Here is a 23,722-nt window from a genome sequence, read left to right on the forward strand (position 1 = left end):
ATGTATCGAATTATTACGAAAATGGAGCAAAGGACAAAGAAAAAGCTTCAAATTTGGTGTTCCAATGGTGTGGAGAGAGCCAAAAAATCATCATGATGACTGTTATTTATGGTAAACACAGGTACAGGCACATCTTCACAATGAGGGACAGGCCTTCTTGCAGATTCCATGTTACTCCCATTTTCGTTTCTTATGCTTATTGAATCCTTGCACTTGCACTGCACAGAAATAACAGTCATCATGATGATTTTTTGGCTCTCTCCACACCATTGGAACACCAAATTTGAAGCTTTTTCTTTGTCCTTTGCTCCATTTTCGTAATAATTCGATACATGCTTTGCACACTATGTGTGGTGCCCAAAACTTGTCTTGGTCCCCAAGCATAACCCCAAAATAGGCAAAATACACTTTTTTTACGAAGTCTGTTATGTTTCTTCTATGTTTTGGCAGTGTATATTCACCACAAATGTAACAGAATGAGTCTGGATCGTTAAGACAACTTCTTCATGATGAGTTCATGCTTTTCACTGGAAAACAGACAACAACATAAAGTTAGTGCAAAAATCAAGCTATGAACAAACTTTTAGAACACTAATTAACACAAAACTATATTGAGAACTGCTCAGTTCAAGTACTAATCCAAAGAAATTAATGAGATGATGCGTCGCATTTACCAACAAGTGCTATAAATAAGATACCAAAAATCTCAAAAACTTGAGCCAATCTGGCAAAACTGATGACATATTCAGAATCAGCACCCCAAAAATACCCCAAATTCATTAAAATATTTTGGACACCAGAAAAAAAAATTTTTTTCGTTGACCTGTGTTATATATAGATTTGTTTTGAAGTATTGATTTGATGTGAAATATATAAATAAATAAAAAGCTTCTAAAGACACAATATTTCAACACACTGGAATTTTCTGCATTTTACTGAAGGAAAATTAGTACCCCCTCTTTAGCATGAGTGCAAGAAAATGAACTTCCTTATGAGAACGGAACATTTTTCTACTGAAGTGCCCAGATAATCCAGACTTAGATGAAAAATACCAGACATTTGGAAAATAAATTACTTTATTTTTACAAAATGAATGATCATAAAATTGTTGTCAGCAATATTATACAGTGTAGAACGCCCGGAAATTCTGAGGACTTGAACTCTATGGCGCCACCTGTTGGACGCAGCGCTCCTACAAGTCACCATCAACCTTTTAACGAGTCTTTCAATATGACTTAGGATAAAGTCATGGGATCTCTTGCCTCCAGCAAGCAATACACTGGAAGGCAAAGGTGGGCTTCTGACCTCCAAACCTGAGACAACCCCTTAAACATTATCAACAACAGTTCCCAAAACATAGAAGCGTTATTATTGCTATGCCACAGTCCAGGAAGACACAAGAAGAGACAGCTCAAAGTCTGTAAGGAAATGCGTTCATTTTTCCAGGAGCTGTTCAGTTATGTGCAGCATTTTTTCATTTCCTTCAAGACCATTGGCCTATAAACCTGCTCAAGGCTTTCCATAAATTCCAAGTAGTCGCTAACTCGAAACCCATGTATTGCTTCTTCCTGTGTGGAAATAAGACATGATACCAAGTATTACCATGGCTTCTAAGACATCACTGATATTAATACTGGATTCATCCAACCTAAAGGAGTACTCTGGGGCTTATCCTAAGCCTGGCTGTACACATTATTAGTAGGTAGAATAAGCAATCGCCTGGTGAGCGATCATCTGGTGAACGCCGCCATGTACACCAATTACAGCCATTCGCACTGGTAATACGCAGGCCTCACCCGTGTTGTTACTAGGCAGCCACCATGGTAGGGTTGTGAGGGGCTGCTTTCATCAGTATTTTGCACCTGTGTAACCTTTAATAACTACCCATGTTACAAATATACAGGGTGGGCCATTTATAAAGTTGGATCCAAAATGGCCGACTTCAAAATGGCCGCCATGGTCACCACCCATCTTGAAAAGTTTTCCCCCTCCCATATACTAATGTGCCACAAACAGGAAGTTGATATCACCGACCATTCCCATTTTATTTAGGTGTACCCATCTAAATGGCCCACCCTGTAAATCTTGTGCACCCCACTTATTGACCACTGTCTGACAGTTTGTTAACGGTTTACGCTTAAAGGGGTTGTCTGCTTTCACAGATCTTTGTTTTAAGCTGCAGTACTTATTAGAAAACTAACAGAGTACTACTTTCCCATGTCCAGCACCAGCTCTCCGCTGCTGTCACAGTCTATGTTGTTTATCAGCAGTGCTGAGGTCATCTCGACAGCGCTGCAGCCAATCACTGAGTTAATCGGTTCTGGCCATGTAGGCCTTTAAGCTCACTGATTGGTTGCAGTGCTGTTAACATGCTGCAGACAACAGACACCGGGACAGCAGCAGAGAACTTGCGCTGGACACTGGGAAGGTAAGGAATACGGTTTTGCTTTTTTGTCATAACTAGCTTGGCCCATGCAAAATTTTCACACATTGATCATCAGGGGCGCAGGCAATTTCAGAAAAAGCAAGCTGGTGAAATGTAAATGTATTTCATGAGATGATGAACACAGACAGGTATTTATATATGTAGAGTGGTAATACAATAAATTGGTTTCATAAGTAGAGGACAAAAAATGTCTTCCGGTTGAGGTGCCAACTGCAGGGCATTGTATCTATCTGAAGGTTTATGAAAATGAATGTTTAAACTGTATTTAGTAATAAAATTGTGAATGTGTGGCTTGTTTGGCTGTTTTCTTGCTGAAGGGAGCAAGTTTACCTTTCAAATGGTGTATCATGTGTGTGTGTGGCGCGAAGTAATCAGCGAAAAAGCAGTGCATGTTTACAAATGTGTTGGTAGTGTGCCATGGGGTACTGTGGTGCCACCTGCAGGTCATTTTTCCTTACTGTAGGTTTATGAAAATTAATGTTTAAACTGTATTTTGTGATCAAATCGTGGATGTGTGGTTTGTTTGGCTATTTTCTTGCTGAAGGGGGCAAGTTTACCTTTCAAATGGTGTATCATTTGTGTGTGGGTGCAGTATGAACGGGGATACAAAGGAATCACCGAAAAACAGTGTTTAGAAATAGAATAGATTACTGCAGCTTATAGAAGAAAGTTCTCTGAAAGGAGACAACCCATTTAAATTAATGTATTACCCACATTTTTACTTAAAAAAAGCCCAGATACTGATTATGTATTTTTCTAAATACATTTCTTGAGCTTTATAGGGGTAGCCATCTTGCCTGAGAGACGATTAATGGCATTCAGAGCAATGCTTTACAGCAGACCATATGAGAAAATGGCGAGATACTCATTGACTTCCACAGGAGAGTTTTCTAGGCAAGCTCTGTGATTTCTGCAGAGGTTTTCCCCTGAGAACACTACATACAGTAGAACGGATGAGAAGTGAAAATTGGAATTTTCCAATTACGATCTGTCATTATGAAGTCGTACAGAACTAGCGAATAATCTCGGCATGTGCCGTTTAATAGAGATGACGCTTACTTTAAGGAAGACTTGTAAGTCTTGGCTTTGGGTGTGCTGTAGGATTTCTTGCTGAAGGTGTCTGAATATTGCGATACACGTGTAGACCTGGTAATCGGCTCCAAGGACAATACATACTCCCAGGTAATGACAAATCTCACCCCAGTCCAAGTAGTTCCAGAAACATTGGCTTAGCCAGTGCTGACAGATCTAAACCAAAGAACACTACATTAAAGACGAGAGGGTTAAAGAGGTTGTCCACTACTTCATCACTGACCTATCCTTAGAGATAGGTCATCAAGGTCTGGGTCGGACACCCGGCAACCCCGCCGATCAGCGGCACTCAGTCACCCATTATTACCTGGGAGGGAGTGAAGCCCGACATCCGAAATGCTGAAAACACTAGTGGTACCTCTGTCTTCATCAGCATCTCCACATAATAAGCAGTGCAAAAATATATGGGATGGATTCCAGCTGCTCTTATATCCACAGGAAAGTGTTTCTAATACAGACATGGTGGGAAAACATGGTGAAATGGCAGCCAGAGCTGGAAGATTATCCCCACATTAAAGGAAATTAGATTTCATCATGCGAGTTCACCAAGACTTATAACTAAGTAAGTTACATGAGAAAAAAACTAGCAATTGTGTCTATGTAGAGACAGAAACCCAGATTCCAGTGCTGTGTCACTTACTGAGCTGCTTGCTACAGTTTTGATAAAAGTTTTATCAACATGAGATAATCACTAGGTGTCTAGTAAACCTACTGCCAGGTAGTCTTCCATATTCATGAGCTCTGTATAACTCAGTCCCACCACTGATTAGCAGCTTTCTAATTATGCACAGTGTACGCAGAAAGCTGCCAATCAAAAGATGAGGGCAGGTTATACAGGGCTCAGTACTCTGAGAACTAGTAGAGTTGCAGCAGAGAAAACAGTGATTTTTATCAAAATTGCAGCAAGCAGCCCAATAAGTGATACGTCGCTGGAATCAGTGTCTCAGTCCATACATCATTCTGTTTCGGATGGGATAGCAAAATCTTAGTGGCAGATTCCCTTTAAGCTGGCCAATGCGGAAGAAGACTGGAGGATAAGTTAAGAAAAGCTAAACTTAGACGAGATAATGAATGTTTTTATTGATGGTCTTGCACATATTTCCCTGCCTAGACTAGCTGACCATCCCTTTAGCATGCTGTGCTATACTCCACATGCTCTTATTGAGGTTTTTGCTTTTTCGATCACTGTGACAATATAGCAACGCCCGTCTGAAGCTCTACAAAGGGGAACGGCTTGTCTCTTTTTATTAAATGGTCCAAGTCTGTCCTACAGTTAATCAGATTTACACATCTGGGAGTCTGGGAAGGTCTTCTGCCCAGAGGAGGACTGGTGGGCAATGTCCAGAGGATTACTTACAGAAACATGAAGGCGTGGAAGCCACAGATATGCTGAGGTGAGGAGACTGGAGAATTTCTGCAGAAACGTGAAGGTTTTATCACAGTCTCCCGACATAATCAAGAACATAGAAGATGCAAACCAATCATGACCAGGATATCCTCCTTGTAAAAATTCTACAGCCAGAACTGTTAAGGAGCCTGTAGACTGGGCATGGTGCAAAAGGCAATCGTCATTCATTTGTATGTAAGCAATAGGAAAAATAGCTACAAGATCAACCACAACACTCATGCTCTAGCCTAGGAAGAAGATTGGGCCTGTCAGCTGACATATATGTTAAAAATGCTCTTTTCGGAAAATGCCCCTCCTCTGGCTGCAGTTTCTTTAAAAAAGACAAACTGTTCTTTGCTCCTCCTCCCCAGGTCCAGCTCTGAGTCTGCCGCTGCGCCCAATGTTTGTTATTGACAGCACTGCAGCCAATCACCAAGCTCAGCAATACTGTCTGAGATGATGACAATCTGCTCAGAGCTGTCTGCTTTAGCACTGTTGATGTGACGTCAGCGCTGCAGACAATCACTGAGCTCAGCAATTGTGCCTGAGATGATGACAATCTGCATAGAGCCGCGGTGCTCACGGAGTGGCTTTAGCACTGTTGATGTAATGTCAGTGCTGCAGACAATCACTGAGCTCAGCAATTGTGCCTGAGATGATGACATAATCTGGACAGCGCCGCTGAGCTCACGGAGTGGCTTTAGCACTGTTGATGTGACGTCAGCGCTGCAGACAATCACTGAGCTCAGCAATACTGCCTCTGCACAGAGCCGCTGAGCTCACGGAGTGGCTTTAGCACTGTTGATGTGACGTCAGCACTGCAGACAATCACTGAGCTCAGCAATTGTGCCTGAGATGATGACATAATCTGCATAGAGCCGCTGAGTACACAGATTGGCTTTAGCACTGTTGATGTAACGTCAGCGCTGCAGACAATCACTGAGCTCAGCAATACTGCCTCTGCACAGAGCCGCTGAGCTCACGGAGTGGCTTTAGCACTGTTGATGTGACGTCAGCGCTGCAGACAATCACTGAGCTCAGCAATTGTGCCTGAGATGATGACATAATCTGCATAGAGCCGCTGAGTACACAGATTGGCTTTAGCACTGTTGATGTAACGTCAGTGCTGCAGACAATCACTGAGCTCAGCAATACTGCCTCTGCACAGAGCCGCTGAGCTCACGGAGTGGCTTTAGCATTGTTGATGTGACGTCAGCGCTGCAGACAATGGGAGCAGCGCCGGAGACTCAGCACAGCACCCGAGTAGGGTTAGTAAAGAACAGTTTGTTGCCATAATGTCCCTATATGGAGGAATGACAAGTGCTAGGAAACAGCCACTTCAAACTGCTAAAGCGGCTGGAATTCTGGGATTTCCCTCTATATGCTAGGATCCCAAAAACAAGGCGTTTGGACCCGACTTTACTAGAATGTTGAGCCCCTTCGAGGGGACAGTAAAGGGGTTTTCCAAAAGACAAAGTACATTTTAATAAATAGATCTTGGAATAAAAAGAAGTCTCATAATCAGGGCTGTGGAGTCGGAGTCGGTGCTCATTTTGGTGGAGTCGGAGTTGGTATAAAATGGGCCGACTCCGACTCCTAAAATATATAATAAATTGGGTACAGTAGTTCAATGCAGGATGTGCTGAATATTTTTTCATAGGAATTTGGGAAAGTTATGAAATGTCCTATAAATGACTTCTATTCCTGATCTAAGGCTACATTCACACACAGCGTTTTTTGAGGATATGTTTTTCAGCTGCAAAAGCCGATCAGATTTTTAAAAAACCGCATCACCTGAAAGGTTTTTGAGCTCATAGATAATGTTTTCAATAGCAAAAGCAGATTAGAAATCTGCTCTATCTATCCATTTATCCATATCTGTCTATCCATATCATATCTGTACCAAAAAGAATGAAAGCCGGGTAGCACACAGACTAACACTCCTTTTTATTTAGCACCAGTGGACGCCCAGGACAGGCATTGCTCGTCTTCAGTAACACATCAACATCAATTGATAGTTGGAATAAATAGACTGCTTTCACCACCACATCTTCTTAAGGTGCAGGTTTTATTTTCAAGTGTAGGGGTGTGCAGTATGAGGTTCTGCAGCAGCTGAGGTGTGCAGTATGAAATTCTGCGGAACAGTATGAGGTTCTGCCCCCCCTAGGTTTGATCCTGGCTACGCCCATAGTGTGAATGTAGCCTGAGGATCTAGGCTTTAGGTGAGATAAGTCATAGTGTGTGTGTGTGTGTGTGTGTATATATATATATATATATACACACTCACTGGCCACTTTATTAGGTACACCATGCTAGTAACGGGTTGGACCCCCTTTTGCCTTCAGAACTGCCTCAATTCTTCGTGGCAGAGATTCAACAAGGTGCTGGAAGCATTCCTCAGAGATTTTGGACCATATTGACATGATGGCATCACACAGTTGGCGCAGATTTGTCGGCTGCACATCCCTGATGCGAATCTCCCGTTCCACCACATCCCAAAGATGCTCTATTGGATTGAGATCTGGTGACTGAGGAGGCCATTTGAGTACAGTGAACTCATTGTCATGTTCAAGAAACCAATCTGAGATGATTCGAGCTTTATGACATGGCGCATTATCCTGCTGAAAGTAGCCATCAGATGCCTGTTCTTAGCTGAGAGGAGTGGTACCCAGTGTGGTCTTCTGCTGCTGTAGCCCATCTGCCTCAAAGTTCGACGCACTGTGCGTTCAGAGATGCTCTTCTGCCTACCTTGGTTGTAACGGGTGGCAATTTGAGTCACTGTTGCCTTTCTATCATCTCGAACCAGTATGCCCATTCTCCTCTGACCTCTGGCATCAACATGGCATTTCCGGCCACAGAACTGCCGCTCACTGGATTTTTTTTCTTTTTCGGACCATTCTCTGTAAACCCTAGAGATGGTTGTGCGTGAAAATCCCAGTAGATCAGCAGTTTCTGAAATTCTCAGACCAGCCCTTCTGGCACCAACAATCATGCCACGTTCAAAGGCACTCAAATCACCTTTCTTCCCCATACTGATGCTCGGTTTGAACTGCAGGAGATTGTCTTGACCATGTCTACATGCCTAAATGCACTGAGTTGCCGCCATGTGATTGGCTGATTAGAAATTAAGTCTTAACACACAGTTGGACAGGTGTACCTAATAAAGTGGCCAGTGAGTGTATATATATATACACACATACAGTATTTATAATATATATATATGTATACAGTACAGACCAAAAGTTTGAACATACCTTCTCAATCAAAGCGTTTTCTTTATTTTCATGACTATGAAAATTGTAGATTCACTCTGAAGGCATCAAAACTATGAACCAAAACTATGAACTCCGACGCCTCAATTTCCCTTACTCCAACTCCGACTCCCACATATATTTCTTATATTTACGTGAAAAATTTATTGTAGTACAATGTGAACATCAGACATTAAATCATTTCTATGATACAATAATCAAGACATTTAGATAGAACATAATATCTATTTAACTGTAATAAATTGTAAATGTAATACACTTTATAATATCAATTACATACATACGGTACAGACCAAAGTTTGGACACACCTTACTCATTCAAAGATTTTTCTTTATTTTCATGACTATGAAAATTGTAGATTCGCTCTGAAGGCATCAAAACTATGAATTAACACATGTGGAATTATATAATTAACAAAAAAGTGTGAAACAACTGAAAATACGTCTTATATTCTAGGTTCTTCAAAGTAGCCACCTTTTGCTTTGATTACTGCTTTGCACACTCTTGGCATTCTCTTGATGAGCTTCAAGAGGTAGTCACCGGAAATGGTTTTCACTTCACCGGAGTGCCCTGTCAGGTTTAATAAGTGGGATTTCTTGCCTTATAAATGGGGTTGGGACCAACAGTTGTGTTGTGCAGAAGTCTGGTGGATACACAGCTGATGGTCCTACTGAATAGACTGTTAGAATTTGTATTATGGCAAGAAAAAAGCAGCTAAGTAAAGAAAAACGAGTGGCCATCATTACTTTAAGAAATGAAGGTCAGTCAGTCCAAAAAATTGGGAAAACTTTGAAAGTGTCCCCAAGTGCATTGGCAAAAACCATCAAGCGCTACAAAGAAACTGGCTCACATGAGGACCGCCCCAGGAAAGGAAGACCAAGAGTCACCTCTGCTGCGGAGGATAAGTTCATCCTAGTCACCAGCCTCAGAAAACGCAGGTTAACAGCAGCTCAGATTAGAGACCAGGTCAATGCCACACAGAGTTCTAGCAGCAGACACATCTCTACAACTGTTAAGAGGAGACTTTGCGCAGCAGGCCTTCATGGTAAAATAGCTGCTAGGGAACCACTGCTAAGGACAGGCAACAAGCAGAAGAGACTTGTTTGGGCTAGAGAACACAAGGAATGGACATTATACCAGTGGAAATCTGTGCTTTGGTCTGATGAGTCCAAATTTGAGATCTTTGGTTCCAACCACCGTGTGTTTGTGCGACGCAGAAAAGGTGAACGGATGGACTCTACATGCCTGGTTCCCACCGTGAAGCATGGAGGAGGAGGTGTGATGGTGTGGGGGTGCTTTGCTGGTGACACTGTTGGGGATTTATTCAAAATTGAAGGCATACTGAACCAGCATGGCTAACACAGCATCTTGCAGCGGCATGCTATTCCATCCAGTTTGTGTTTAGTTGGACCATCATTTATTTTACAACAGGACAATGACCCCAAACACACCTCCAGGTTGTGTAAGGGCTATTTGACCAAGAAGGAGAGTGATTGGGTGCTACGCCAGATGACCTGGCCTCCACAGTCACCAGACCTGAACCCAATCGAGATGGTTTGGGGCGAGCTGGACCGCAGAGTGAAGGCAAAAGGGCCAACAAGTGCTAAGCATCTCTGAGAACTCCTTCAAGACTGTTGGAAGACCATTTCTGGTGACTACCTCTTGAAGCTCACCAAGAGAATGCCAAGAGTGTGCAAAGCAGTAATCAAAGCAAAAGGTGGATACATTGAAGAACCTATAATATAAGACATATTTTCAGTTGTTTCACACTTTTTTGTTAATTATATAATTCCACATGTGTTAATTCATAGTTTTGATGCCTTCAGAGCGAATCTACAATTTTCATAGTCATGAAAATAAAGAAAAATCTTTGAATGAGTAAGGTGTGTCCAAACTTTGGTCTGTACCGTATGTATGTAATTGATATTATAAAGTGTATTACATTTACAATTTATTACAGTTAAATAGATATTATGTTCTATCTAAATGTCTTGATTATTGTATCATAGAAATGATTTAATGTCTGATGTTCACATTGTACTACAATAAATTTTTCACGTAAATATAAGCAATATATGTGGGAGTCGGAGTTGGAGTAAGGGAAATTGAGGCGTCGGAGTCGCAGGTTTGGCTTACCGACTCCACAGCCCTGCTCACAATTGGATGTTTTTTTAAAAATGCAAATGGTCTCTTCAGAGAGGAAGAGGACTAGAACTTTAGAGCCACCAATAGGAAGTAGCAATCCTAAAAGTCAGGCTGTGTGCACACGTTCAGGATTTTTCGTGTTTTTTTCACGTTTCTGGTGCGCTTTTCTGCTGCAAAAATGCTTTAAAAATGCATATATTAAGCATCCTATTATTAGAATGAAATCTGCAATTTTTGTGCCCATGATGCGTTTTTTTCCCGCAAAAGAAACGAATTGCGGAAAAAAACGCAGCATGTTCATTAATTTTGCAGAAAATCTGTGAATTTCATTGTATTAGGATGCTCCGGAAAAAAAACGTGAAAAATCCACACAAAAAAAAGCGCAAAAAAAGCGATAAAAACGTGAAAAAAAAACAAATAAAAAAATTGCGGATTTCCTAGGAAGGAGTCCGGTTTTTCTCAGGAAATTTCTGCATACGTGTGCACATAGCCTCAATGTCGACACTTAAACGAGTCTTATCACATGACTTAGGATAGATAAAAGCCAAATCAGAATCTCAATGTTCCTGTGCTGAGATAATCTTATAAATGTTCCCCTGCTGTGTACTGTGTAATGGCTGTGTCTGATCATAGAGGGACATGCTCTGGTTATACCACAGCCCCTGGGAAGGGGGGAAGCAAAAGAGCATTACAGCAGAGTATCACAGTTGATTCTTTTTGTGAAGTAAAACATTTCACTGCCTGTTTCTAACCCCTTCACCCCCAAGGGTGGTTTGCACGTTAACTTCCAGGCCAATTTTTACAATTCTAACCACTGTCCCTTTATGAGGTAATAACTCTGGAACGCTTCCATGGATCCCACTGATTCTGACACTGCTTTCTCGTAACATATTGTACTTCATGATAGTGGTAAAATTTCATTCAAATAACTTGCGTTTATTTGTGAAAAAAACGGAAATTTGGCGAAAATTTTGAAAATTTCGCAATTTTCCAACTTTGAATATTTATGCCCTTAAATCACAGAGATATGGCACACAAAAAACTTAATAAGTAACATTTCCCACATGTTTACTTTACATCAGCACAATTTGAAAACCAAAGGGTTAAAAGTTGACCAGCGATTTCTCATTTTTACAACACCATTTTATTTTTACGGACCACATCACATTTGAATCCACTTTGAGGGGTCTATATGATAGAAAATACCCAAAAGTGACACCATTCTAAAAACTGCAACCCTTAAGGTGCTCAAAACCACATTCAAGAAGTTTATTAACCCTTCAGGTGCTTCACAGGAATTTTTTGAATATTTAAAAAAAAAAATGAACATTTAACTTTTTTCCACAAAAAAAATACTTCAGGTTCAATTTTTTTTATTTTACCAAGGGTAACAGGAGAAATTGGACTGCAAAAATTATTGTGCAATTTCTCCTGAGTACGCTGATACCTGCTATTTGGGGGGAACCACTGTTTCGGTGCATGGCAGAGCTCAGAAGGGAAGGAGCGCTGTTTGACTTTTTCAATGCAAAATTGGCTGGAATTCAGATCGGACGCCATGTCACGTTTGGAGATGTACCTAAACAGTGGAAACCCCCCACAAGTGACCCCATTTTGGAAACTAGACCCCCAAAGGAACTTATCTAGATATGTGGTGAGAACTTTGAACCCCCAAGGGCTTTACAGAAGTTTATAATGTACAGCCGTACAATTAAAAAAATCATATTTTTTCCACAAAAATGATCTTTTCACCCTCAATTCTTATTTTTCCAAGGGTAACAGGACCCTAAAAGTTATTGTGGAATTTGTCCTGAGTACGCTGATACCCCACATGTGGGGGTAAACCACTATTTGGGCGCATGGCAGAGCTCGGAAGGGAAGCAGCGCCATTTGACGTTTTTGGCTGGTATTGAGATCGGACACCATGTCGCGTTTGGAAAACCCCTGATGTACCAAAACAGCGGAAACCCCCCACAAATGACACCATTTTGGAAACTAGACCCCCCAAGGAACTTATCTAGATGTGTGGTGAGCACTTTGAACCCCCCAGTGCTTCACAGAAGTTTATAATGCCGGGGCGTTAAAATAAAAAAATCCTATTTTTTCCACAAACATGATCATTTAGTCCCCAATTTTTTTATTTTCCCAAGGGTACCAGGAGAAATTGGACCACAGAAGTTGTTGTCCAATATGTCCTGAGTACGCTGATACCTCATATGTGGGAGAAAACTACTGTATGGGCACACGTCGGGGCTCAGAAGGGAAGTAGTGACGTTTTGGAATGCAGACTTTGATGGAATGGTCTGCGGGTGTCATGTTGCCTTTGGAGAGCCCCTGATGTACCTAAACAGTGGAAACCCCCCACAAATGACACCATTTTGGAAACTAGACCCCCTAAGGAACTTATCTAGATGTGTGGTGAACACTTTGAACCCCCAAGGGCTTCACAGAAGTTTATAATGCCTGGGCGTGACAATAAAAAAATCGTATTTTTTCCACAAACATGATCTTTTAGTCCCCAATTTTTTATTTTCCTAAGGGTAACAGGAGAAATTGGACCCCAAAAGTTGTTTTGTAATTTGTCCTGAGTAGGCTGATACCCCATATGTGGGGGTAAAACACTGTTTGGGCGCATGGCAGAGCTTGGAAGGGAAGGAGCACCATTTCACTTTTTCAATGCAGAATTGGCTGAAATTGAGCTCAGACGCCATGTTGCATTTGGAGAGCCCCTGATGTGCCCAAACAGTGGAAACCCCCAATACTAACTCCAACCCTAACCCCAACACACCCCTAACCCTAATCTCAGCCCTAACCCTAGCCCCAGTGGCGTGGCGTGGCGTGGGGGGGCGGTCCGCCCCAGGCGGCACGTGTGTAGGGGCGGCGCGGCAGCAGCACTCTGTCTGTCTCTCTCTCAGCTTCTTCCTCTCTGTCCCTTATGCCGGTGAGTCTGGGCGGTAGTCCAGGCTGCTCGTGAGGCGATTCCTGCCTCCCCAGAAGTTGCAGGCACAAGACATGTCACGTGACACACATCACATGCTCAGTCAAGGGTCCCGTACTTATAGGTACACGCCTACCACGGTGCAGTATCACACCTGAAGCCAGAGGCAGCGGCGGTGTACAAAGACCATAGCGCCTCAGCCCCAGCACGGACCAGAGAAAGTATGTGACAAGCAGAATCTTGTCACTATCACTAGCCGCCCTCAGTCAGAGACTCACGGTCCTGCGGTCAGCGGGTGGGCGGTCTCCAGAGCGGTGGGCGTGGTAGTAGAAGCCGGGTAACGTAGTGGTCACATGATCACAGAGGAAGGACAGCGACAGTCCGCCGCTGAGTACTATCCTGACTGGTGATATGTGCGGCTGACGTGCGAGCTACACAGCGGTGAATGAGATCAGATGGTGCGAGCGGGGGCACAGGTCAGTGAGCTCCACCTATTACACCAGCATTATATAGCTGCATGTGCCGGCGTCAGCGAATCTTCCTGCATGTGCCCTGGTCAATCAGTGGTGTCATAGCCTGTGCATGCAGCTTGTCTGTCCTCACACATGTGCCCTGGTCAGTCAGTGGTGTTATAGCCTGTACATGCAGCTTGTTTGTCGTCACACATGTGCCCTGGTCAGTCAGTGGTGTCAAAGCTTCTACACGCAGCTTGTTTGTCGTCACACATGTGTGCCCTGGTCAATCAGTGGTGTCATAGCTTCTACACGCAGCTTGTCGTCACACATGTGCCCTGGTCAGTCAGGTTAGATAGAGAACTTCAAGAAGATGAAAGTCTAGAAATGTAGAAATAATAACAGCAGAGTTAGTAGCAGACTAAAAATTAGATCTTTGAGTGTAGTGTGGGTTCTTCGGATGCTTCCGGATTATCAACGACCAAAGGGGCGGCAAATTTTTCGACCGCCACAGGCGCCACAAACAGTTGCTACGCCACTGCCTAACCCTAGCCCTAACCCTAGCCCTGGCCCTAACCCTAGCCCTAACCCTAATGGGAAAATGGAAATAAATACATTTTTTTAATTTTATTATTTTTCCCTTACTAAGGGGGTGATAACGGGGAGTTTGATTTACTATTTATAGCAGGTTTTTATTTTTGGCAGCTGTCACACGCTAAAAGACGCTTTTTATTGTAAAAATAGTTTTTGCATCACCACATTTTGAGAGCTATAATTTTTCCATATTTTGACCCACTGAGTCATGTGAGGTCTTATTTTTTGCGGGACAAGCTGACGTTTTCATTGGTATCATTTTCGGGCACGTGACATCTTTTGATCGCTTTTTATTCCGATTTTTGGGACGCAGAATGAACAAAATCCATCGTTTCATGAATTTCTTTTCGGGGGTGCGTTTACACTGTTCCACGTGCGGTAAAATTGATAAAGCGGTTTTATTCTTCGGGTCAGTACGGTTACAGCGATATCTAATTTATGTCTTTTTTTATGTTCTGGCGCTTTTATGCAATGAAAACAATTTTATATAAAAAATAATTATTTTTGCATCGCTTTATTCTGCAAGCTATAACTTTTACTTTTTCGCTGATGACACTGTGTGGTGGCTCTTTGTTTGCGGGACAAGATGACGTTTTCAGCGGTACCATGGATATTTATATGAGTCTTTTTGACCGTGCGTTATTGCACTTTTTGTTCGGCGGTATGATAATAAATCATTTTTTGCTTCGTTTTTTATTTTTTAAGGGGTTCGCTAAAGAGGTTAACTAATGGGACAGTTTTATAGGGCGGGTCGTTACGGATGCGGCGATACCAAATATGTGTACTTTTATTGTTTGGGTTTCTTTTTATTTCCAAAAAATGAATTTATTAGGGAATACTTTTTTTTTTTCTTTTTAATTTATTTAGCGATTTTTAAAAAATTATTTTTACACTTTTTTTTTTTTTTTTTTTTTACTTTATTACATTGTCCCAGGTGGGACATCACTGTCCTGTGACAGTCAAAGATCACTGTGACAGATCAGCGATCTGTCACAGGCAGTCCAGCAGACTTCATCATGCCTGCGCTTTGCAGGCATGAGGAAGCCAGCTCCCTGCAAGCCCCCGAAGGTCCCCGTCGCCATAATGGATCCGGGGACCTGCAGGGAAGGAGCCCCCTGCAGCAGTGCTGCACATTGCGCTGCTGTGGGGGGCTCCAGGAAGCAAGAAGGGAGCCCCCTCCCTGCCGATGCTTCCCTTTAACTCCCAGTACACCGCGATCGTGTTTGATCGCGGTGTGCCAGGGGTTAACGTGTCGGGGGCGGTCCGTGACCGCCCCTGACACATTGTGCCGGGTGTCAGCTGTGATAATCCGCTGACACCCGGCCGCGATTAGAGGCGCTCACCACGTGGGCGCCGCTGATCACTATGATGTAATAAACCGTCCATGGTAATTAGGTCCCAGGTCACATGGACGGAATATTACATCCATTGTAGGAAAGGGGTTAAACAATGTTTTACCTCAAAGGAAGAATCCGCTGCGATCCCATGCTGTAATGCCTGTAGACTCTCTTTTGCTTCCTCCCCTGCCCAGGAGCTGTGGTATGATCAGGCCATGTTTCTGTACGGTCAGACATGGCCATTACACATTACACAGCAGGGGCACATTTATAAGATTATCTCAGCACATTTTATTTACACACATCCAATTATGGAAGTTATTTTTGTTCCAAGATGTATTGATTAACTTTGTTCGTTGTAAAAAACCCTTTAAAAGACACTTTTGTGAGATTTTGATACTGTATTATATTTAGAAAAGCCTAGTCTGAGGCTGCTTATTGTTTTGTCAATAAAAAGGGCAGCCCCAAATCAGTGATAATTACTCTTTAAAGGCAATCAGTCAACAGGTTTTTGTTATGGAATCTGAAAGCTGCATGATGTAGAGGTAGAGAAGCTGAGTCCAGCAATGTATCACTTACACATCTGCTTGGTGCAGTTTTGGTAAAATCCCTGTTTTCTCTGCTATAGATGTAGCAGAATGACGAGCTGTGTATAAACGCATCTACACTGCTAATTGGCAGCTTCCTGTGTACAGTGTTGATAGTCTGCAAGCTACCAATCAGTGGCAGAGCTGGGTTACATAGAGTATCTGGACTGGCAAATGACACTTAAGGGGGTTTTACACATAGCGATATCGCTAAAGCATCACCGATTTTGTGACGCAGCAGTGATATTGCTAGCGATATCGCTGTGTGATACTTACCTCCGACCGGCTCCCCCGCTGCCTGCCGCTGATCGCGCGAGATCGCGCAGCTCCATTTCTCATCAGGCGCTTCCTGCTGGCGCCGACGAGCGACGCGTGGACGCGGGCAGGAGGTCGTCAGGATTGCCGCGTCTGACAGGTAAGTAACGACCGCTGTATCGCTGTGAGATCTGCCTGTTTGGCAGCTCACTAGTGACCCTTTAGCGATGCACCAGCGATCCTGACCTGGTCGGATCGTGGCCGGGATCGCTGGTGCATCGCTAAATGTAACGGGGCCTTAAGTCTTGTAGTGATAATCTCTTACCGAGGAAACACTGACTGTCCTGAAACTAACACAAGTGGTCAGTAAATGACACCTCCCTGGTTCTCTGCCCCTACATTATGTTGTTCTCAATTAAATAGCAAAAACCTGCTGACATATTCCCTTTCGGCCTAATGGAAGGTTAGCTAGGATATGCACCAGGCCCTAGAAGCCTATTCACATAATGGCCCAGATTCATCTTTGGTTTTGTGCCTGTTTGTCTAGTTTGGTGCCTATTTTTTGTTTGCTTGCACCCAACCCATTTGAGCCTTTTTTAAGTCTCTTTTATATATGCTTGCCTGTTTTTTTGCTTTTTTCCTGTTTCCGGCTTTGTGAGCAGAGTTTAAAGATTCCAGACGTTTTCACCTGATGCGCCAAATTTTGCTACTTTTTAAAAAGTTGCAATTGATGAAACTCCACTCCCGTATCCTTGTGGTGTATTTTTTTGGTGTGCCAGTATTTTAGCGCATTTTTCGCTATTTTGTGCAATCTGCGGCTTTTGGAGCCCAAAAATCGCACACACCGTTCTAGATGAGACAATTTATGACTCGGCGCCAAATTCATCAATCATGGGCGCCATCTTGAAGAATTTGGAGCCAAACACAGCAAATAATATCAAAAACCAAAAAGGATTAAAAAAAACGCAAAGACGTTTCGGGGCCAACATATTCAAGGTATACCAAACTATTCAATTGTAATTCTAAAACGCACATAAAGGGAGTGTGCAGCTCTTCTCTTTTCTGCACCGGGCACTGAGAAACACTGAATGTCGGCATACCTGCCAGACACCTGACGGCTGTCTCAGCAATAGTCTCGCCTGGTGTGAAGAGAGACGCATAATGCCCATGCTGGATACTAGAGATTCCGCACAACCCTTTCTTCACCATGGTCTTCGCTATTTCTTCTTTCCAGTGAGATCCTTCTCAACCCTAATTTCTGTGCCAAATCTGCTTTGGGTTGAAGACCTAAATGTTCTCAAACATGGCTGTTGCTAAAGATGCACGGTCTGACAACTTTATGGAAAGATTATGGTTATTAGGCGTATCACCATTTTTTTTTTTTTTATCTACACCTTACAGAAAGCAGAGAAGAAGAGCATCCCCCATCTCAGGAGAAAGAAGTGCTTAGATTTTTATTTCTAGGGTAAGTATTTAGGTAAGGAAGTTCTTTAAGATATTTCGGAATTTAAGGATACGTAATGGAGAGCTGACCGTTGTTTGCTGCTGTTGAAGGAAACTTTCACACTGTTGAAGAAGCCGAGTAAGATCATGCTCTTTGTTACCGGTCAGAACACCCAGATGTCTACCATACCTGGGCAAACAGAAAGATGAAGAGAAAAAGAGAGTTACAAAATTACAAGGCGCACCTTAGTCTCAGGAGCGGTCACAGAAAGCTACCCAAGACTCCTCAATATCTCCACCAATGGGATGGTCATGTAAAATGGCTGTTAGCTCCTGTCTCCCACAGCCCTCAGTTTCCATGTAACCGCACAGCCCAAGGCTGGGAACATATCACCTATTAGTCTTGTTTACATGGCCTATGGCTGCAAGATGAATTGGAAATATCATGGCTTGATTTCTGCCAAGTTGCTTTATTGTTTTCTTTGCTGTCACACGGTACTGGCAAAGAACGCAGGTTGTGTGTTCGAAACGCATTGCCATGTCTATCCCGATTATGGAATTCTTAGAACGTTCAAATACATTCTTGCATACTGAAAGACGCTGGAACCTCCTTCTTTTTTTCTATACTCAGAAAGAAAGGATGCTTAGGACATACTATCTAAAGGTCCATTTACAATACCCTAGTGGTGGCCCTGAGCAACTGACCACCAGCTATTTGTTTGTTTGGCGGTCACTTAACCTCTTCAACCCAAGGCAATTTTTCATTTTTTCCTCCCCTTCTTCCAAGGGACAGGACTTTTTCAGTTTTCTATCAATATAACCATAGGACAAGTTGTACTTTGAATGACATCATTGCTTTTAGCACATAGTGTATTGGAAAACAGGAAAAAAAAATTCCAAGTGCGGTGAAATTGCAAAAAAAGTGCAATTCCACAATTGTTTTTGTGGTTTTTATTTACCATGTTCACTATATGGTAAAACTGACCTGGTGATATGAGTACGAGTACTCAGATACAAAACATGTATAGGTTCTTTTTTATTTATGTGGTGAAAAAAATTTTTGATTTTTTTTTTTTTTTTGCATTTATTGCTAGTTTCCGAGACCTTTTTGTGCTTCCACTGGGGCTGGTGGATGGCTTAATTTTGGAGGCTTGATCTGACATTTTTATTGATACTATCTTGTGGTAGATAGGATGTTTTTATAGCCTCTTATTGCATTTTATTGCACTGTTGCGGCAACCAAAAAAATGTAATTCTGGAGATTTTTTTTCTTGTTATGCCATTTACCGATCAGATTAATTTACTTTATATTTTGATAGATTGGACATTTCTGAACGCAGCTCTAGCAATTTTTTTTATGGTTTTATTTTTAATGGGGCAACAGGGGGTGATTTGAACTTGTGTTTTTTTTTTCTTTTTAATATTTTTTAAACTTTTTATTATGTCCAATAGTACCCTTAAGAGACTTGAAGCTGCAATCTTCTAATCATAATCACTGGAGGATTATGATGACAAGCAGGGGGTGTCTTCTGCAGAAACTCGATTGTCATGACAACCCATCGGCACCTCACATGGGTGGGACTTGAGATGCGCTTCCGGCTGGCACATAGTAAACGCTGGTGTTAGGGATAGCCAGCTAAATCCTGCTCTCGAACAGCTGCAGGTGGATCTTGGATCCACCCGTGGCTGTTAGAGGCACATGACAACTGATTAAATCAGTCATCAAGTGCGAGGAAAGATGCGGGCTCCGGCAGGGACATGGCTGATGACGTAAATATAGGGGTTAATAGCCTGTTTATATCGGGAGATTGCATCTCAGATGTGCACTGGATGATCTGAAATAGATGGTTAAAGCGCACATAGGCTGCCATTGTTTTCAAAAGAGCAGGTCCAGTTTACACAGAATGGTGCGCTATGGAGAAAGATGATGATTTTTTTGTGCAATCCAAAAGATCATTTCACCTCATGAATGAGTGTTTTGCTTGTTTGTTGGATGATCCTCAGCCTTTTTACAAAGCAACATTACTGTGAAAAGAGTGTTCCTAGGAACGCTCGTTCACAATAATCTCGCAGTTTAAATGGACCTTAACAAATACTTACTCTAATAACAATGGGTTGTCGTACAGCACACTGGTAGTCTACGGAGTGGGTGATGTATTGGCTCAAAGAACTGTCCAGTGCCCATATAGTCTCTTCTGCTACTAAGGTAAAGCTACGTGGTTGACTCACACTCGGACCCCCACAGAGACGTCACTTTTTTATGCCAAAAGTGATACAAAACAACTGAGAATTACACAGGTAGCAGATTCTACAAAGAATGCATTCATTGGAACTTAGAGACACCTTATGCTATTTAGATTTTACCTGATAGCAATTTTTATACCCAGTTGCTGGAATGGCGTAAGGCTTTCATTTGGTATATGTGAATCTAGATAAAATAGAACGAAAATGATATTACAAATCCTATTTTACAAATCTACAGCAAACCTTACAGTTTATAACCGAGATTTTTTGGGGATGATGCAGTCAATGTTAACAATCATGTTCTGCCTCCAAAACTGTATTATTCAGACTTATGCTGTCAAGTAAAGCTTCATGAAGATTTAAATTGAATCTGTCACCCTTTTTTTTTGACTATCAGCTGTCGGCATTGACATCAGGGGCTCATCTACAGCATTCTGTAATGCTGTAGATAAGCCCCCAATGTAACCTGAAAGATAAGAAAAACATGTTAGATTATACTCAACGGAGGAGGCGGTCTGGTCCAATGGGTGTCGCGGTCCGGTCCAACGCCTCCCATCTTCATATGATGCCGTCCTCTTCGTCTCTTCCTGTAGTAGCAGTTCCTGTTGAGGGCAGAGCATAATACTGCAGTGTGCAGGCGCCAGACCTCTCCTGACGCCTGTGCACTGCAGGACTCTGCTCTGCCCTTAACAGGGAAGAGCAGTGCGCCTGCGTCGGAGCCTCTACAGGAAGGGAAGAAGAGGACAGCATCGTATGAATATGGGAGGAGCCGGACCGGATCGCAACACCCATCGGACCGGACCGCCCCCCTCCAGTGAGTATAATCTAACGTGTTTTTATTATCTTTCAGGTTACATCAGGGGCTTATCTACAGCACTACAGAATGCTGTAGATAAGCCCCTGATGTCAGTGCTGGCAGCTGATAGTCAAAAAAAAGGGTGACAGATTTCCTTTAATGTCAGGAAACGTACTAGTAAAAATCAACGTACCTTTATATTCAGAATGTTCAAAAACACAGTTGGAAGGAATGTCATAAATGTAGGATAGAAATTTCTCTAATAATTCTCCATACACTGGGAAGCAAAATACATACAATGTACGGTTATTTAATAGTAAGACATACGACAACTTATAAAGGCCATATCTCTCTTTAGTATCTTTCTCTTATTCAACATAATAGTCCACCTGATTTAGAGCTCCGGCTTCACAGAACCAGAGAAGGGCAGAGACAGAAGGAAACCAAGCAGGTGGGAATCTGCACTTAAATGTTTGGCCTCACCATGATGCACGGAGCGCCTGTACTTGGTGTGAACAGTCATTTTGTGCTGTCCCTTTAAGAGTATATGGGGCTGTTCTTCAGTACCCAGCAGTAGCCGCTACACGTTAGTTGGAGGAGTGCTTTACAGCTGCATTTACAATGTTTACATGACGCTGTCAGACCTAATCACACCATTTTACAAACTACACCTCTTAATGAATTAAATCTAGGGGTGCAGTGATCATATTGACACCACAGGTGGGTCACAGAATTTTGTACCATTGGGTAATGAAAGAAATAATTACAATTTTACCAGCAAAATTTTGTTTTAGTCCCAGATTTTACATTTTTACAGTGGGAAATGGGTAAAAATAGCTGCAAAATTCGTCCCACAATTTTTGCCGATTTTAGAAATAGCCCGTATGTGGCTGTAAAGTACATACGGCGAGACGCTGGAGGGACAGAGCGCTATTGACTAATAGCGATCTTTCCCTCCTGAGTCTCCCCATATGGCTAAGCAGTAGTGTTGTACAGGAGGCATCCTGGAGCGTAAAATTTTCTATAATCGTTTGTGGACTCCATATACAGAGCCTCTAAGTGCTCACAGAGCAGAATCCCCCCTCAAGTGACCCCACTTTGTAAATGATACCAATTTGGGAATACACCTACAGGTGTAGTGACAATTTTGACTCCATGGGTGTTTGTCAGAAACAAGCAGCAGTGGATGTTACTGAGTGAAAATTGCAAACTGCCATTCCAGTGACCATTGTGCCCAGTTCATGCACCCGTAAATCAGACGGGCACTCATCGCTACAGAAATGCCAAACATGTGGGCACTAACTGCGGTTTAGGCACACTGTGGGGCTCAAAAGGGAAGGGGCATTTGAATTTGGGAGCACAGAATTTGCTGGATTTCTTTTGGGGGACGAGGGCCATTTCAATTTTACAGAGCCTTTGTAGTACCAGTAACATGGAAGCCCCCTATATTTCCAATAACAGATGACAGACCTGACTGGGGACTTGCTTTTTTGTGGATTGAGTTGAAGCTTTTGTGAGGAACATTTTACAGAATTTTGGGATCACATTTATCCTGTGCTTTACGCTGAGCACTTACTTTGGGGTTTCCACTTAAATCTCCAAGTGACGTGATTCAGATGAAACACCCGAGGGAGGCACTTTCTATAATGAGGTAGCAGAGTTACTCTGGACTCCGTTTGGCATCTGTTCAGCATCTTTTCTTTTAGAGGTGCACAAAACTGTGGGCAAGGGAACTTTTATGCACGCCTGAAAAGATGGACACTGCTGGTTCATAGGCCAGACAGTGTCCACAATGCCTCCATCTGCCTCATTATAGGGAATCTTCCACTGGGGGTTCTGTCTGAATCACGCATTTTAGAAATTTACATGGAAACCCAGATGTAAGCACTCAGAGCAGAGCTTAGAAAAATGTGAGCCGAGCCTTATTGCGATCTTTCGGGAGGCAGAATGAAAAAAAAATTAACCACAGGTGAAGAAGTGTTTCTTTACGCAATTATGCCATTAGACAATTTTATTACAGTGATACCAGATTTATATTGATTTTTCTGTTTGGCAGCTGTCACACACTAAAAGATGCTTTTTTTCCAAAACTAGTTTTTGCATCCCCATATTTTGATAGCTGTAATTTTTCCATATTTCAGCCGACAGTCATGTGAGGAGTTGCTTTTGCGGGACAAATTGATGTTTTTATTGGTACTATTTTCAGGCTCATCACGTTTTTGGAACACTTTCTATTCCGATTTTTGGGAGGCAGAATAAACAAAAAACAGCAGTTCTGGAATTTTTTTGATACTGTTCTGCTTGTGGTAAAATTGATAAGGCAGCTTTATTCTTCGGTTCAGTATGATTACAGCGATACCACTTTTATATCTTTTTTTATGTTTTGACGCTTTTACACGATTAAACTATTTTATAGAAAAAATAATTATTTTTGCATCACTTTATTGTGAGACATAATTTTTCATCTTTTGGCTGATGGAGCTGTATGGCTGCTTGTTTTTTGCGGGACAAGTTTCAGCTATACCATTTTTATTTACATTCATCTTTTTTATCGCATTTTATTCCACTTTTTGTTCGGTGGTATGGTGAACAAGCATTTTTTTTACGGTGTTCACTAGATGAGTTAACTAGTGGGACAGTTTTATAGGTCGGGTCATTACGGATGCAGCAATAACAAATATGTGCACTTTTATTGTTTATTTAATTTTATTTCAGAATATTATTTATTTATAGGTA

The 23,722-nt window shown here is 42.2% G+C and overlaps 1 protein-coding gene across 3 annotated transcripts in view; it reads right to left on the reverse strand.

Moving 5' to 3' along the window:
- Window positions 1–1,058: 1,058 nt before the first annotated feature.
- The window catches only part of TBC1D32 (TBC1 domain family member 32), a 121,243-nt gene continuing 98,579 nt past the window's right edge, over window positions 1,059–23,722 (reverse strand). Inside the window, exons 28-34 of one of the 3 annotated variants that reach the window (XM_073572199.1) lie at window positions 21,180–21,263; window positions 20,311–20,374; window positions 18,021–18,136; window positions 4,896–5,050; window positions 3,846–3,986; window positions 3,506–3,694; window positions 1,059–1,568 (exon numbers count right to left, since the gene is read on the reverse strand). In XM_073572199.1, coding sequence (XP_073428300.1) covers window positions 1,458–1,568; window positions 3,506–3,694; window positions 3,846–3,986; window positions 4,896–5,050; window positions 18,021–18,136; window positions 20,311–20,374; window positions 21,180–21,263 — 860 coding nt within the window. In that variant the 3' untranslated portion in view covers window positions 1,059–1,457. Of the gene's footprint in view, window positions 1,569–3,505; window positions 3,695–3,845; window positions 4,566–4,895; window positions 5,051–18,020; window positions 18,137–20,310; window positions 20,375–21,179; window positions 21,264–23,722 lie in introns of those variants that run through there. The other 2 variants (XM_073572210.1, XM_073572221.1) reach the window with 2 other exon arrangements.

The sequence above is a fragment of the Dendrobates tinctorius genome, unplaced genomic scaffold, assembly GCF_039654945.1.
Source record: "Dendrobates tinctorius isolate UK_male_01 unplaced genomic scaffold, ASM3965494v1 ptg000007l, whole genome shotgun sequence".
Taxonomy (NCBI): domain Eukaryota; kingdom Metazoa; phylum Chordata; class Amphibia; order Anura; family Dendrobatidae; genus Dendrobates; species Dendrobates tinctorius.